Source organism: Neolamprologus brichardi, chromosome 5 (assembly GCF_056152115.1).
Source record: "Neolamprologus brichardi isolate AB-2024 chromosome 5, ASM5615211v1, whole genome shotgun sequence".
Classification (NCBI taxonomy): Eukaryota; Metazoa; Chordata; class Actinopteri; order Cichliformes; family Cichlidae; genus Neolamprologus; species Neolamprologus brichardi.
The window spans coordinates 15229002-15244289 of NC_142108.1; the positions used below are offsets into that span (position 1 = coordinate 15229002).

At 41.3% G+C, this 15288-nt stretch overlaps 1 protein-coding gene across 1 annotated transcript in view; it reads left to right on the forward strand.

Moving 5' to 3' along the window:
• The window catches only part of grm2a (glutamate receptor, metabotropic 2a), a 36758-nt gene that overhangs the window by 2619 nt on the left and 18851 nt on the right, over nt 1–15288 (forward strand). Inside the window, exon 2 of the mRNA XM_006806702.3 lies at nt 12938–13674. Coding sequence (XP_006806765.1) covers nt 13147–13674 — 528 coding nt within the window. The 5' untranslated portion in view covers nt 12938–13146. The remainder of the gene's footprint in view (nt 1–12937; nt 13675–15288) is intronic.

A 15288-nucleotide genomic window follows, 5' to 3' on the forward strand; every position in this document is an offset into this window, starting at 1 on the left:
ACACAGTGAAGACAGAGTGAGCATGAAAGATGGGAAATGACGGAAATGCGGTCTTGGCTCCAATTTTTACAATAAATGGAGAAACCTACAGTTTCATTTCTGTTATATATAAATTAAAATGAAGCTCAAGTCACTATATGGTAATGCAAAATACACAAAGAGACAAAGGACAAAGAGCATTAAGTAAAAAACAAAAAAACAAAGTATTGTTCCTTCAGCTGATTTCTGACGAAGTAGAAATATTTAAACATGGATTCCAGTGAAAGCATACAGGAGCTTCCAGGTAATTAATGATGCGCGTGACTCAGATTAAAAGTGACTGCTGGAGTGATGCTGGGCATATGTGAGAGGTTCCTAGGTGAGTCCTAGGTCAGCTGCACCAATAATTTCCATTGTGAGTCATAATGAACAGCTGTTCAGTCCTTTTACTTCCAACTCGTGCTAAAATAAATTCTGACTTTTGCTTGAACAGGATTATACTTTGTATTTGAGGATTAAGCAATAGGAGTCTGGTTTCTGCTATGGTCTAAGAGAGACCTCTGTATGTGTCTGTGGGAAAAACGTCAGTGTGGAAAGGGGTCAGCCCAATGACCTTGCTCTGCTTCTAATACTGCACATTTACTATAAAAAGAAAGTGTCTTAAAGCATCAAGTGGTGACACCTGGTTTCTGCTGATGAAACATTATGGCCTAACATTATGGCTGATTAGTGTTTGCAGACCCAGTGTTAATGTTAATTAAAACAGCCAACCTTCATTTGCTTTTAGTAACTTAATATAAAGCAGCAGCTCCGCGTGACCAATTGTTCTAAGACTGATTGTAAGATGTTGGTAATCTGTGTTAATAAATTAGATGACAGCTATTTGTAGATTTTGGCAACCAGTCTGACAGTCGGTCCAAGTTGCACTGATTGTCTGGCGACAGTCTCCCACCAGATAGATCGATCGATCGATCAATCAATCAATCAATCAATCAATCAATCAATCAATCAATCAATCAATCAATCAATCAATCAATCAATCAATCAATCAATCAATCAATCAACTTTATTTATAAAGCACTTTAAAACAACCACAGCGGACACAAAGTGCTGTACATTGGAACCATAAAATAAAATTACATAAGATATATATAAAAGCCAAATAAAAGAAAGAAAAAATAAAATAATTAATTAAATAACTAATTTCATGTCAACGGAAAACTAAGTCTCACTGAGGTTAAAAGCCAAAGAATAAAAGTGAAGGGGCCTCTCTAACGTGCAAGGGCAAATTATTCCAAAATTTTGGAGCCATGATAGAGAAGGCCCTGTCCCCTCTGAGCTTACTCCTGGATCTTGGTACCTCCAGGAGCAGCGGGTCAGCTGACCTGAGAGACCGACAGGGTGTGTGGAGATGAAGAAGCTCAGAGAGGTAAGGTGGGGCAAGACTGTGAAAGCATTTAAAAACAAACATAAGAATTTTAAAATGAACTCTAAAAGACACAGGCAGCCAGTGCAGTGAGGCCAGGACAGGGGTTATATGATCTCTTTTACGAGTTCCTGTTAGGAGTCGTGCAGCAGCATTTTTAATCAGCTGCAGATGTGAGAGCAATGACTGACTGACCCCCACATAAAGTGTGTTACAGTAGTCCAGGCGGGAGGAAATAAAAGCATGGATCACTACTTCAAGGTGCTGCCTCGAAAGAAAAGATTTTACTCTTGCCAGTCGCCTTAAATGATAAAAAATGGACTTCACCACTGCTCTGATTTGGTTGTCCAATCTAAAATCACTGTCCAACTTAAAACCAAGATCAGTAACAACAGGTTTAAAATAGACTTCCAGGGGTCCCAAATCCACAGAGGAGGACTCACAGGGACCACTGGGTCCAAACACCAACAACTCTGTTTTCTTTTCATTAAAATTTAAAAAGTTCAGAGCCAACCAAGCTTTAATGTCATCTAGGCATGTCAGGAGAGGTTTTATGGAGATGCCATCCTTCTGCTTCAGTGGCAAATAAATTTGGCAGTCATCGGTATAACAATGAAATGCGATCCCATGCCTTCTAAGGATGGAACCCAGAGGCAATAAATACAGTAAAAACAGTAGTGGCCCTAAAATTGAGCCCTGTGGGACACAGCGTGACAGAAGAGCAGAAGATGATCGGAACCGAGAAGGCTGACAGAGAAAGTTCGATAAATAAGACTTAAACCAATTGAGTGCAGTGCCACCAATATCTACTACATTACTTATTCGAGAAATTAGAATATTGTGGTCTCCGGTCAGTGTTGGGGAGTAACGGAATACATGTACCGCCGTTACGTATTTAAAATACAAAATATGAGTAACTGTATTCCGTTACAGTTACCGTTTAAAAGGGTGGTATTTAGAATACAGTTACTTTGTTGAAATAAATGGATTACACGGCGGTACTTCCCTGTTTCATATTGTCGCGGGTCAGGATTGTCTGGGTTTGTTTGACAGCTATGTTCTGTTGTTCCAGGCGGCAGCGTTACGGTTGCCAGGGTTACAGGGTGACGCTCTCTCTCTGCGTGTTTCCTGGGTGAGAGAGCGCCTGTTGTTGTTGTGCTAAGCTAATAGGCAGAATGCTACAGGTATAGCTCTAAAGAATGTAGCATCATAGGCAGCGTAGTCCGTGCTGCAGGGAGAATGGACTGCCATACACGTTATGTGTCTGTGAGCGAGGGAGGGAGAAAAAGGAAAAGTACGAGCTGTCATCGAGCAAAAACAGGAGCTGGAAGCATGTAAATATAATAATAACCGCTGCAGCCAAGAAGAGTGCCTGACGAGCCCAGTTGTAAGTAAGCTATTAAGACTCGACTATACACCGTGTTCGTGTTTTCCTCCAAAAACAATAAGTTCCGTTGGAGCAGCCTTTCAATGCCTCTCTCTGTCTCTCGCAAGCAAAGTTGACCCAGACAACAAAGTAAAGCTATTTTTCGGCTACGAGCCCGACACAGAACCCACCGTATTAGCCAGAGGTCCCTTTACTACGGTTCGGAGCCGCGGACCTTCAGTAACAGTAATAAAGCACAGCAATAGTACATTCATGTAGTTGTAAACAGCATGATAATATATTAAGTAATCCAAAGTATTCAGAATACGTTACTCTCATTGAGTAACGTAACGGAATACATTACAGAATACATTTTGGGGCATGTATTCTGTAATCTGTAATGGAATACATTTCAAAAGTAACCTTCCCAACACTGTCTCCGGTGTCACAAGCAGCAGTTAGGTCAAGCAGGACAAGGACAACATGGTTACCAGAATCACATGCCAGAAGGATGTCATTAAAAACCTTTAATAATGCAGATCTGTGCTATGAAGGGTTTTAAAACATGACTGAAAAACCTCAGAGATGCCATTATCATCTAGAAAATCTTTCAGTTGACTAAAAACAATTTTCTCTAAAACCTTGGAAAGTAAAGGCAGCTTGGAAACAGGCCTACAGTTCGCTAAAACTGTGTGATCAAGGCCAGGTTTCTTAAGCAGTGGCTGCACTACTGCATGTTTGAAATTTGCAGGAACCACACCAGAAGACAGACTGCTGTTAATAATTGATGACCTGTACAATCACCTTTTCATGACAATAGAGTCCCAGAAGTTGAGGGTGTTGAACAGTTGATCTCTTAGCGACAAGCTGGTCAATGCAACTACTTGCAATCAGCTGCTGAATGCAAAAGATTTCAGTGTAATAATAATAATCCTGGTAACTAAAAGTTTTTATGAGTTGCAAAAAAGTTGGCATCCTACTTTTATTCTAGTGCGCCTGAGTCCTTGGGCCTGTGTTGGTTGTTTCACATAAAGGATTTCATTATTCCTGTCACAGAGTGTACATAAAATATGGATTAAGCTTCTGAGTCAAAAGTCAAGGCAGAAGTACCGTAGATGTGCATGTAATGTCCAAAATGACTGATTGTATAAAAGTGTATGAGAAAACAGCTGTTCACTAGTTTGCCACTTGATTTATGACCTCTGAAAAAAGTCTCACAATAAGTTCATGGTTTCAATCACTAGTTTGATGCCTTTTTAATACTAAACTTTGTGTTCATTATGTAAAGTGTGGACAGCTAATAAAGCAGTTTTGTTCAGCATCCTTGATTTCAAATACACTCCTTCCTTTTCAAAAACCAAGATAGTGACGACCAAAATGCTCAAGTCAAGGCTTTTAAAAATGGGACTTGATGAATAAGGATTTATAACAAACCCCCAAATCATTGTACCAAAATGATTTAGGGTTTTATGTTGCCTTTGTGTTCTTCTTGCCAGCTTGAATTGGATGGTGCTTAGTTGACTAAAATGAGATGACATGTACAAAGCACCAATCACGAAGCTGTATTTGAATAAAAATGTGATGAAAGTTGTTAATTTTCTGTTTTGTTACCAGGCTACTGACAATTTCATTGCATGATACCACACTGAGAAACAGGAAACTCTGAATGCTGAATAATTGAGTAATCACAAGTAATTATTTAGTCTTAATCATTTTTTAAAAAAACAAAACCTTAATAATAATAAATATAATAATGTGTATGTGTTAGTCCCCATAGGGAAATTACTCCTCTGCATTTAACCCATTCACCCAGTGGGCAGCCACCAATGCAGCGCCCGGGGAGCAGTGTGTAGGGACGGTACCTTGCTCAGGGGTACCTCAGGGTAGCTGTTCAGTGGAGTCGAAGCCCCGACCTTCCGATCATGGGGCAACCACTCTACCTACTGAGCTATCCCTGCCCCTTGGATTACCATTTCAGTTTAAGTTTGAAAGAGTCGCTAAATCAAGCCAAATAAAATGTTGAGGTTCACGTTCAGGATTTATTCGTAAAACAAGGAACCAAGAAGGAAACTTAATAACCCTCTGAAATAAACCACTGCTTAATCTTGCAACCTAGCCTGAATACAATAAAACTTTCATATAGCTGAAGAAAAAGCTAATTGAGAAAAATTGGAGCAGGTTTTTAAAAGCAATCCTGCTGTGGGATCTGGATTTGTAGTTACATAAGATCCCAAAATTACTAAATGTGACTTCTCATTTTGTCATATTTCATGTAAAATAATGATTAAAACTTAAAATTCCCCCAGTAGCACGTGTCTCTAGTCCAGTTGCTGGAAAACAGACATCGATCTTTTGTGTTTGTAAAAAACGCAAATCTCTGAAACAACACCAAGCGCCGCACGTCTATCACCGTGCTCGGACCAGTCATAAGCCTGGCAGTAATGATCTCTGAGAGACAAGGGAGTGGATAAATGTTTGATGATGGAAGCAGGATGAGGCTGCTGGGAGTCAAAGAACCATTCAACACAAGCGAGGGATTCCCCCTTCGCAGGTAGAAAGAGGATGAAGAGGAGGCGATAAAGTCAAGTGCAAAAGACAAAGCAAGCTGCTGAAAACAAAACAGGAAGCATACACAGAGGTTTTCCATTTGCAGACTGAGAAAAACTGAAGGAATCAATCTGGAGGTAAAAGTGGAGGCCCACAGTATCCAAGCAGTTAGCTTTTTTCCCTTTTATTTCTGTTGCCTGATTTATTTCAGCCCACCAGTACCATCCCTGTTTTGGAGTGGATGCGCCTGCATTTTTCCAGCTTTTATACTGAAAATAATTCATCAAAAAATTGTTTGATGAAGAGTGATTGCCTTAGAAAAGCTTCTGGTTGCAAAAGCAACACATTGTACTGGGAAATAAGATACGACATTTAGTGTTACACTATAGGACGCGTCAGTGATGCCTAAAGGCAACCTGGGCACTGTGTGGTGTCAGTGGTGCAATTTCAGAGGGAAATTTGAAATGACAGAATAATATTCATCCAGTCATCTGGCAGCAAAATGATGCACTCGAGATTAACGCCCCTCCAGACATCCTGGAACACCGTGAAGCTAAAGAGCTGAGTAATGTCAGATTGGGTTTGGGCCATAAGAGTTTTCTTGACAATAAGCAATAGAATATTAAGAAGCTGATATAGAATTTCAGGTTCTTCCAGCCTGATCTTCCATCTATGATTGGCAATATGTGCATATATATGTTTTGCACTCTTGAGCCCTCTTTCCCATTTACAGACCACCTCCAGCTCGGCCCGCCCCACCCCCAGCCCAGGACCACTCTCTTTGTCAGCAGGAAATGTGATTTTAGGGAAGCCTGACTTCCATTTCCTCTGCTTCCTCTTAGCAAGACTCCAAGTCATTCCACTGGGGATCTCCAACCTGCTCATCCAGACTCATGGCAGCATGTACAGAAAATGACCTCCAGTCTTCAACACTTTCTGTTGCCTGCGGGTGATATTACCATATTAATGCTCCTGGGGCAAATGAGTGTCATAAAAAAAATCACTCTGGATACCATCTTCCTCAAACCTAGCCCCCCCTCTTTATTTCCCTCCACTTTTTTCCCCCTGCCTCTCACATCTGCTATCTTTTGTTGTATTTTCTGCAGCCCCCATTGACTACCCCCCCCAACCCCCCCCATCCCCCTAACCAATTCCTTCGCACAGTCTGGTTTGAAGTGTGTAAGAGGCTGGCAGGCTTTACACTTCAGAATTAAAAAGGCCATCTGGTGGAGACAGAAACGTAGATGGCTGGATAGGAGGGGAGAGGAAAAAATGAGAGGAACAGTTTGTCTTTGAAGTTAACATGCAGACAGAATCCTGGGTGGGGTATTACATCTAAAGTGTAAATATCGCTCTTAGCGTCTGTCATTTAAGTATACACACAGCAGTTTGGAATGGCACCACACCGATCTACAATACAACAAACTGCAAAGCTTAACTGTGAAAAATCTTATTAATTTGCAGAAACTAAAAGTATATGAACAGATAATGAACTTCATATTTGCTGTATAATGTCAAACCTTTCCTTTGACTGTCAATTTCAGATACATTTGTGTCTACATACATAGAATTTGCCTAATTTATTTTGCCCTAAAATAGCAGCATTTTGATGGGATCGGGAATCCCAACCTGTATTCCACATGGACATACTGGAATTTTTAAAAGATTGGTTTTCCAACAGGAGTCTGTCTGTCTGCTACCGTGATAGGTTGCACACCGGAGTGTTCTGAACAGAGAATTGGAGTCCACTGGCAACACACAGGCTCCCAGTGGGAATGCAGGATCAGAAAAGAGACTGACAATGTGTCTGTCAGAAATCCTTTTGTCACCCTTCTCCCTTGAGACTGTGTGCTTAAGTGCTTTGCCAGAGCCATGGCAGACAATTTTTCCCCCCTGCAGAATCTCCAGTAAATACATTTAGTCAGCTTACATCTCAGACATTTGATGAAAACTTGTGCATCGGTGTTTTAATGTGGCAGAGAGCTACACTTTATCCGGAATACACTCTTCAAACATTAGAATGTTCTTATTGTACAAAGTCATATTCCTTCGCTTGTTGTGGTTGCCTTTGTACGTGCGGCAAGTAGCGCAGGCGATTGCACTGGAGTTTCACTTGTTGACAAGCTGCTGAGGGAGCAAATGGAAAGTCTGACACCTACACAATTATTTTGTGCGGAAGAAAAAGGACCTTTTAAGTTTCACCGATGGTTCCTGAAGTGTAACGCTACGTGTCACATCTTGTTTCCCAGTAAAGTATGTCGCACATACACCAGAAGCATCTCCTAGGCGATAATTCTTCATCAAACAATTTTTAAACAACTAAGAATCTGTCAAAGATAACATATTAAAACAATAGCGGTGTTAGCTGCGTCTTTCTGCTGTTTTATTTCAGTCGCGGTTGAGGGTGGGCTGCTGTTTAGAAGGCAAAACATGAAACGCTCTGGCAGGAATTTGATAAGTTTGGTCAGTGAACAGTGCAGGCTTCCCAGTTCTCCCATAAGACCAGGCACCACGCATGATCAGACTGGCCCACTTGTCCTGGTCTGTCTTCCACTTTCCCTTCACCCTCTCCATCTACTGGCAAGTTTCCATGGAAACAACAGAGAAAAAGAGAAAAAAAGAGAGAGGGTAGACAGAGAAACAGAGAAAAACCCCAAAGAACGTGGTCTGCAGCCTGATCCCATTGAGAGCTTTATGTTGTTTTAATAGGTAAGTCAGTATTTTTAAATGGATTTGAAGACATATGCGCATTAATATCCCCCTGCTCTGTTTTCATAATCTCTCATCAATACAGATAATTACTGCTTGTCAGCCTACTTGACTTGGTGAGACAATGGATTTGAGACAGATCATTCTAGCTCAATAATTTACTCCGATAAACTTGTCCCACACTCAACACGCTGCTTAATTAAGCCTCTGGGATTTGTGGGAACTGACACCAGGGAACAGGCGCATAAAACTCTGCGTTGATTAACAACTAAAAGGCTGTGTATGCACAGAGAGCAGAAATATGCATGCACAATCTTTTCAGCAGATTTATAAAGCCACAAGTACGCCTGGCTCTGTTTTGCTGTCACTGTGGAGCTGGGCGCACATTTATAAGCCCCATTTGCACTCCCGCAGTTCACCACACATCGAACACTGATACATGCACAGTCACTGGACATTAGTTGCGCTGGTAAGGTTTTCCATCAGCGCCAGAACAGATGTCATTATGCATAATTGTTATTGCTGTGGACCTTTATTGGATCCATCCATAGTGTGACATTAATGAATTTATAGCTTTCAAAGAGAAACAGACAAAGTTCTAGAGAGCTGAGGATAACATTTAGAGATAACTAATCGCTCAAATGTCAAGAAAAAGAAAAGAATTCGCTTAGTCAGTGACACTATGCTCACCAGACACTTTATTTGATACACCTGTTCAACTCCAATTTAATGCAAATATCTAATCAGCTAATCACATGGCAGCAACTCATTGTACTTCAAGGCTCGCAAAATTTCAAAATCTCTGGTAGCCCTTCGGGCAGGCATTCTTCAGTTTTTGGTAGCCCAAAATAAATTTAAGTAGCCCGAATAAAAAAAGAATTTTTTTTTACGTTTTGTTTCCTTTACAATATTATACTTTAAACGGAAACAAAAATTAATCAAAAAAAATTGTTAAAATACAAATCACAACAACTGTATAAAAATTAAAACCATCAACTCAAATACTTGGTTCTAATTGAACAGAAATTTCTATGAACTTGTAAGAACTGTGTAGAACATGAATCAGTCTGTGTCAGATCCTGAATCTGAAATTTTCACTGAAGTCACGGGTAAGAGGCAAGTGGAACCAAGATCTAGGCCATTTGCTTTTTGAAGTTTGCAAAGACTGCTAAATTCTGCCAATGGTAGTTCACTCTTTGCAATATAGCAGCTGTTCTAAACAGCTTTTTCAGGAGTTCTTGTTGTGCTTGGTTTATTTGTAGTATGTTTTTTTGCAATTGGTGTTTGTTCTGGGAAACATACTGCAGACTGGGCAATAATGCATTTCTTGCATTTCTCATGGGTTCTGATGGGGTCTTTCTTAAAATGACTGGTCCCAGTAACAAAGGCGCTTGTCGACTCAGAAATCAAATGAAACTCACAACACACCTGGCAGAACATCATGATATTTAGCTCGTCATATTCCAGCCACAGAAATTCTTTTGTCCATGAAACCAAAAAAGCTGCGCTTTCTTTTTGCCTCATAGTCTGATTTGTCCAACACGTTCTCACTCCCAAAGCGTAACATTTTAGGCTAGGTGACAAATCGTCAACATATTACGTTTTCGGCTACCCACCACATTCCTAACGACCTCGGAAAAATGAGGAAATGTGAGAACCGTATGGACTCAATCTACACATGTTCGCTCTTTTCCTTCAAATAGCTTAGAAACACGCTATTTAACATCATTTAAGTCCTGTTTAAGGTGAGGAAAAAGGTTATGGTTAGGGCTAGGGATAAGGTTAGGTTTAGGGCTGGAATACAGGGCTGGAACGTTGATTACCGCGGGAGCGTCATTGCACTGGATTTCAGCCATAACCCGCCGCGTACCATAAGAACGCCGAAAGTCTCCTTTCGCGTTCCTAAGGAACGCTGCGGGACGTGACAAAACGTCGCCATGTTACGCCTCGGGAGTGAGAACGGGCTCGATTTGTCATATCTTTTCCGTTTTGTAATCGGCTTTTCTTTGGCTGCCTCTTCTTCACCCTGACCTGTCTTATTTGGCTCTGCAGAACTAAAATACCAGCGTAAATCCTGCTGCTTTTACACACATACTTACATAATGATCAGCGATTCTTTGCGCACTCAACCTCTCACATGTTTAAGCTTGCTGCGAGAGATTTCACTTGTCGCGTTTGAATAGTAAGCTAATGAGTGATAAGACGATGTCAGAGGAATTGGTGCGCAATTAATCGTCACTCACCAATCAGTGCTGCCGCTCTCTATACACCGTTCGCGCGATCGCAAAATGAAAATAAAAGCAAAAAGCAAGCGCAAATTCAAACGCGATTTCAATATGTCACATATTGACAGTGGCTTATCGATGCCAATGACATAATTACTCAGCTACATTGGCGAAAGAATGCAAAAGCACTGACATATATTTTCCTATGATAGCCCGACGGGCAGGGCTGAGTTAGATTTTGGTAGCCCGACTGGAAAAATTGCTAGCCCCGGGACGTCGGGCTAGCGATTTTGCGAGCCCTGTACTTAGGCATGTAGACATTGTCAAGATGCCCTGCTGAAGTTCAAACCGAGCATCAGAATGGGGACAGAAGGTGATTTTAATGCGGTGTGGTTATTGGTGCCAAATGTGCTAGGAATGATCTGCTAGGATTTTCCCACACAATCATCTCTGCTTACAACCAAGGTACGCAGAAGATAGGAAGTAGATAGGCTACAGCAGCAGAAGACCATGCTGGGTGTCGCTCTTCTCAGCTATGAACAGGAAACTGAAGCTCACCAAAACTGGATAATAGAACAGTGGTTTGATAAATCTTGATTTCTGGTGCGACAATCGGATGGTAGGCTCAGATATTTGGTGTAAACAACATACAAGCATAGCTCCATCGTGCCTTGCATCAATGGTTCAGGCTGCTAGTGTTGTAATAGTGTGGGGGGTAATTTCTTGGTACACTTCAGGCCCCCTATTACCAAGTGAGCATCATTTAAACACCAGAATGTTGTTGCTGACGATGTCTGAATCTGTAGGCAAAACATGGTCCAATCTAGTACTAGAAAGATGTACCTAATAAAATGTCTGGTGAGTGTATACTTTGATAATCTCAAAAGTCACAAAGGAACCAGGGTAACTTTGGAGCAATTATGCCACGCTCACATTGACTAATGCTCACGTTTGTAAAAACCACCATCAGGAGAACACTAAACAATCATATTATTATGTAAGAATAAGTTTCTGAACTTATACTCAATCTTATATTTAATGTCCATAATATCACATCATTTAGCCGTGTGACAGACTGGCAAACTGTCCAGGGTATACTCTGCCTCTTGCCTTATGGCAGGTGGGATAGGCTCCAGCCCCCTCGCGACCCTGAATTGGATAAGCAGAAGAGAATGGATGGATAGATATCACATCATATCACACAAGACTGACTGCAGAAGACTCAGTGTACTTTGTGAGTGAGGAGTGACTTTACCACACCTTCTTCAGTAACGCCGTCCAATTATACCAGTTAACAAATGTTAAATTTATAGTTAAAACAGGTTTTTAGAAGGTATGTATGTATTAGCAATGGAATTATACTTGGTTTTAATACACTTAATAATGATTATATATATATAACTATATATAGTAATGTGCATGAAGCTGAGAACTGTTATTTTTCAATGACAACAGCATCATCATATACTGTGTTATATGTTTGTAATGATTACACAAATGAAACAAATCCAGAGAATTTTTTTTAATTTTTTATATTCCAAACTTAAACATAACACACTGTGTGCCCTAAAAACAAAAGGGTGTCTGACCCATCGTTAGAGAACAAGTGCTTTAAATAAACACAGTGTAACTGGCTGTGATTTAACACCCAAATGGCAGCTTCGGTGCACTTTTACTGAACATCTGCACCCACTGCACTGTTTGTCTTGTTCACATTGGTCTTACAAAAATGTTTTTTTATTTTCTAAGAATTTCCCACATTAATTTTGCGTTTCATCAAACCCATGAAAATAAATCATGTTCCAAAACAGTGAGCGAAGACTGAAGTATATTCATGTATCTCTAGATAAAATCCCACTAATTCAATTTGTTGGCAACAAAATCAATTTGCTTGCTCAAAACAGAGTCCTCAAATCCATCTCGTTTTATTTTTGCGCGGATTTTTCTTTTGTTGTGCATAAATATTGTTTTTGTAAGACTCTGTGAGCATTTAATGTGATTTGACAAAATGTTCCTTCGGGACACGATTTGTTATCTCTCTCGACTTTCGGTGTACAGGAGCATGTGCACATGTGATTATAAAAGAGTTGTACAATCATCTGCCTTGGAAGAAAAGCAATGTGAGGTCACAACGATAGAGGGGATGAAATGGAGGGAGAATAGAAAAGCAGAATCAAAAGTGTAGCGTACACGCTCACTAAATGAGGCCCTCGACAATGAGAGATTAACTGTATGCTGCCCGAAAACACGCGATAGCCATTACGGGGATGTTTTTGTTATTCTCAGTGAACTCTGATCTAATGGTGAACCCTGTCCTTAAGCTGCTTTATAAGCTGGCTATTTCAAAGCTAGACATGTCATATAACTCTGGATAAGAGAAACATTGGTCTTTGTGAAAACTGGAAAACAAACTGGAAAAAAAATTGTCTAAGATAGCGAACTCACTCCAGCTGTGTAGCAGCGCGTGTGGTGACAGTTAACAAATGGAGAGTATTTGTTTTCACTGTCTTGCCTGTCATATCTATCATCAATAAGAATCAAAGGACACAAATATTTACTAATGTGTAGATGTCAAATATTTCCGAGGGCTGAGTCTGTCCCTGGCAGACGCACAGTCTGTGAGACAAAGGGATCATTGTACTTCGGCTCAAAAGCTGTGACTGAATTTCTCTGTTTGATCTGCAGGCTGTAATCTACAAACACTCTGAAGAAGAGGATGCGGAGGATGGCAATAATGCTGTAAATGGCCTCTGTCAGAATAAAAACAGTGGAGCTTTGAGATCTGGCGGGGCTGCTGCTGCACCTTCTTTTCTTCAGTGCCGCCGTATTCAAAAGCCGACCGGACGCTGACCAGAAATCGCAGGCGGGACGGTGACTTTGTTTTGCCCAGGGATATGTCATTGGGGAAAGCCCCTGTGTCGGGGGTGCGCCCTCAACCCCGACCCCTCTGGCTGTCCAACCTCAGCCTGCTGTGCTTATGTGTGTCTCTCTTTGCCCAGGCTCCCCAGGGTTTGCCTGTGGTGGGTTACAACACTGACACCAAGAAAGAGATCACGCTGGAGGGAGATTTGATGATCGGTGGCCTGTTCCCTGTGCACCAGAAGGGCGAGGGTGTAGAGGACTGTGGAAAGATCAATGCACAGAGAGGGATCCAGAGACTGGAAGCCATGCTCCTGGCATTAGACGAAATCAACAAGGATGAACACATCCTTCATGGGCTCAGACTGGGAGCTCATATACTGGACACATGCTCCAAGGACACCTATGCTCTGGAGCAATCCCTAGAGTTTGTCAGGGCCTCCCTCACCAAAGTGGATGACAGTGAGTACACGTGCCCTGATGGCTCCTACGCCATCCATGATGATGTCCCTCTGGCTATCTCTGGGGTCATAGGAGGGTCCTACAGCGATGTCTCCATTCAGGTAAGGACTAGTGAAAACAGAAATGTTCATCTTTTTTCATTTGTTATTTTAAAAATGCTTTATGCCAATAAATAAACTGATCAAAATTCTGCATTAAATTTGTCAAAGAGACCATTTTCAAAAGATGAACTTCACTTTTAGCTGTTACTGTAGGCTCGAGAGAGAGCGCCAGAGAGGGGAGGGATTACTAACCCAAGAGTGATTGTGATGGATTGTCATATAACTGTCCATTTAGACTTAAGTACCACGTGCAATTACCCCTTGCGAGATGTTAACACAGGGACTTAATGAGTATCAGTTCCGCAAGAAGGATCTGTTTACCTGTACGCCCATGTGCTTGGCTGATCTAATTTGGAAGCTCTCTTTCTCTTTCCCAGTAATTCACACTTCAGCAGTGGTCCTGTCAGAGGCAGACATGCTACAGATGTTGCACTCAGGACGGGCTGACAGGATGACTAGTGATGGCATGATTACTCTCAGCAGCAGTGCTCCTTTCGGCTCACTCAAGCTGATGCGATGAAAGCTCTGCTAATTGGGCCTCCCAATCTTCAGCTGTAATATGGCTGCCACATAAATGCAATTTCAAGTCATTGTGAAAAGAGATACTGTGCGTCCTGCAGAACTGAGATTTGTAAACATCCACAAATATACATGCCTTCAAAGCATTAATCCAAACTCATCATCCCGGCTCAGCCAGCCAGACGACCCAGTACGCCGTCTCATCTGAAGAGCACGGTTCACCTCACTTGAGATATGCAGCTTCATGTTCCAGATATCTGCTTGTTGGAAGAAAAGAAATACACTTCTGCTCATCCAAAAATCAGGTCGCCGATAAACAACAGACTCTGCAGGAACCCCTGTCAGTGGCAGTGTGCTGTTTGCAGCCTTTCCCCACTGCGTATGGCAGGACAATAGGCTGGGGGAAGCGCCTATGCACACTTTTTAGTCATGATTTGTCTACAATATAGACATGCCCACAATGCTAAGCCAAAAATAATTAATTCCCTGTGAACAGCTGCTTCACTAGCTATAGCGGGCACATGAAAAATCTGTCTCTATTCTGCAAAAAATTGATACGATAACTCCAAAAGTTTTTAAATGAGTAAATGATGGTTAGTAAGTTTGGGAAGGCGCTATGTAAATGCAAACATCTTCATTTACTGTAGTCTTGACATAAAATAATACCAAATATGTAAAGAAATGATACACTTTGCAGGTGGAGAGCTCCTGGAGAGCTATAGGGAAAAGGCTTAAGGAAAGTCGTGCCTATAGCACCTTTAGAGGGAATTCTGTTCAAAAGGAAAGTTTGAAAATAAAGGAGTTGATAAACGAGCTGTAATTTTAGCAAAACTCTGCATCTGGGGCTCCTCAGAGAGTGCCCTTGTCTTGTGGTAATTTATGGGTATGCTATTACAAGCCTGAGGTCTCAGGTCTGCCCTAGCTTCTCGCTGAATAATTCTCATAGTAGAAGAACACCATAGGATACAGATGTATTTTTTTTTCAATACCACAAATAACTTGTAATGAAGTTCAGTCATGAGGTGTCTCTTTCTCACGCCTGGTTGGTGAGCGTGTGATTATGCAAATATATCTGCCCTCCTCTTACACACTTGC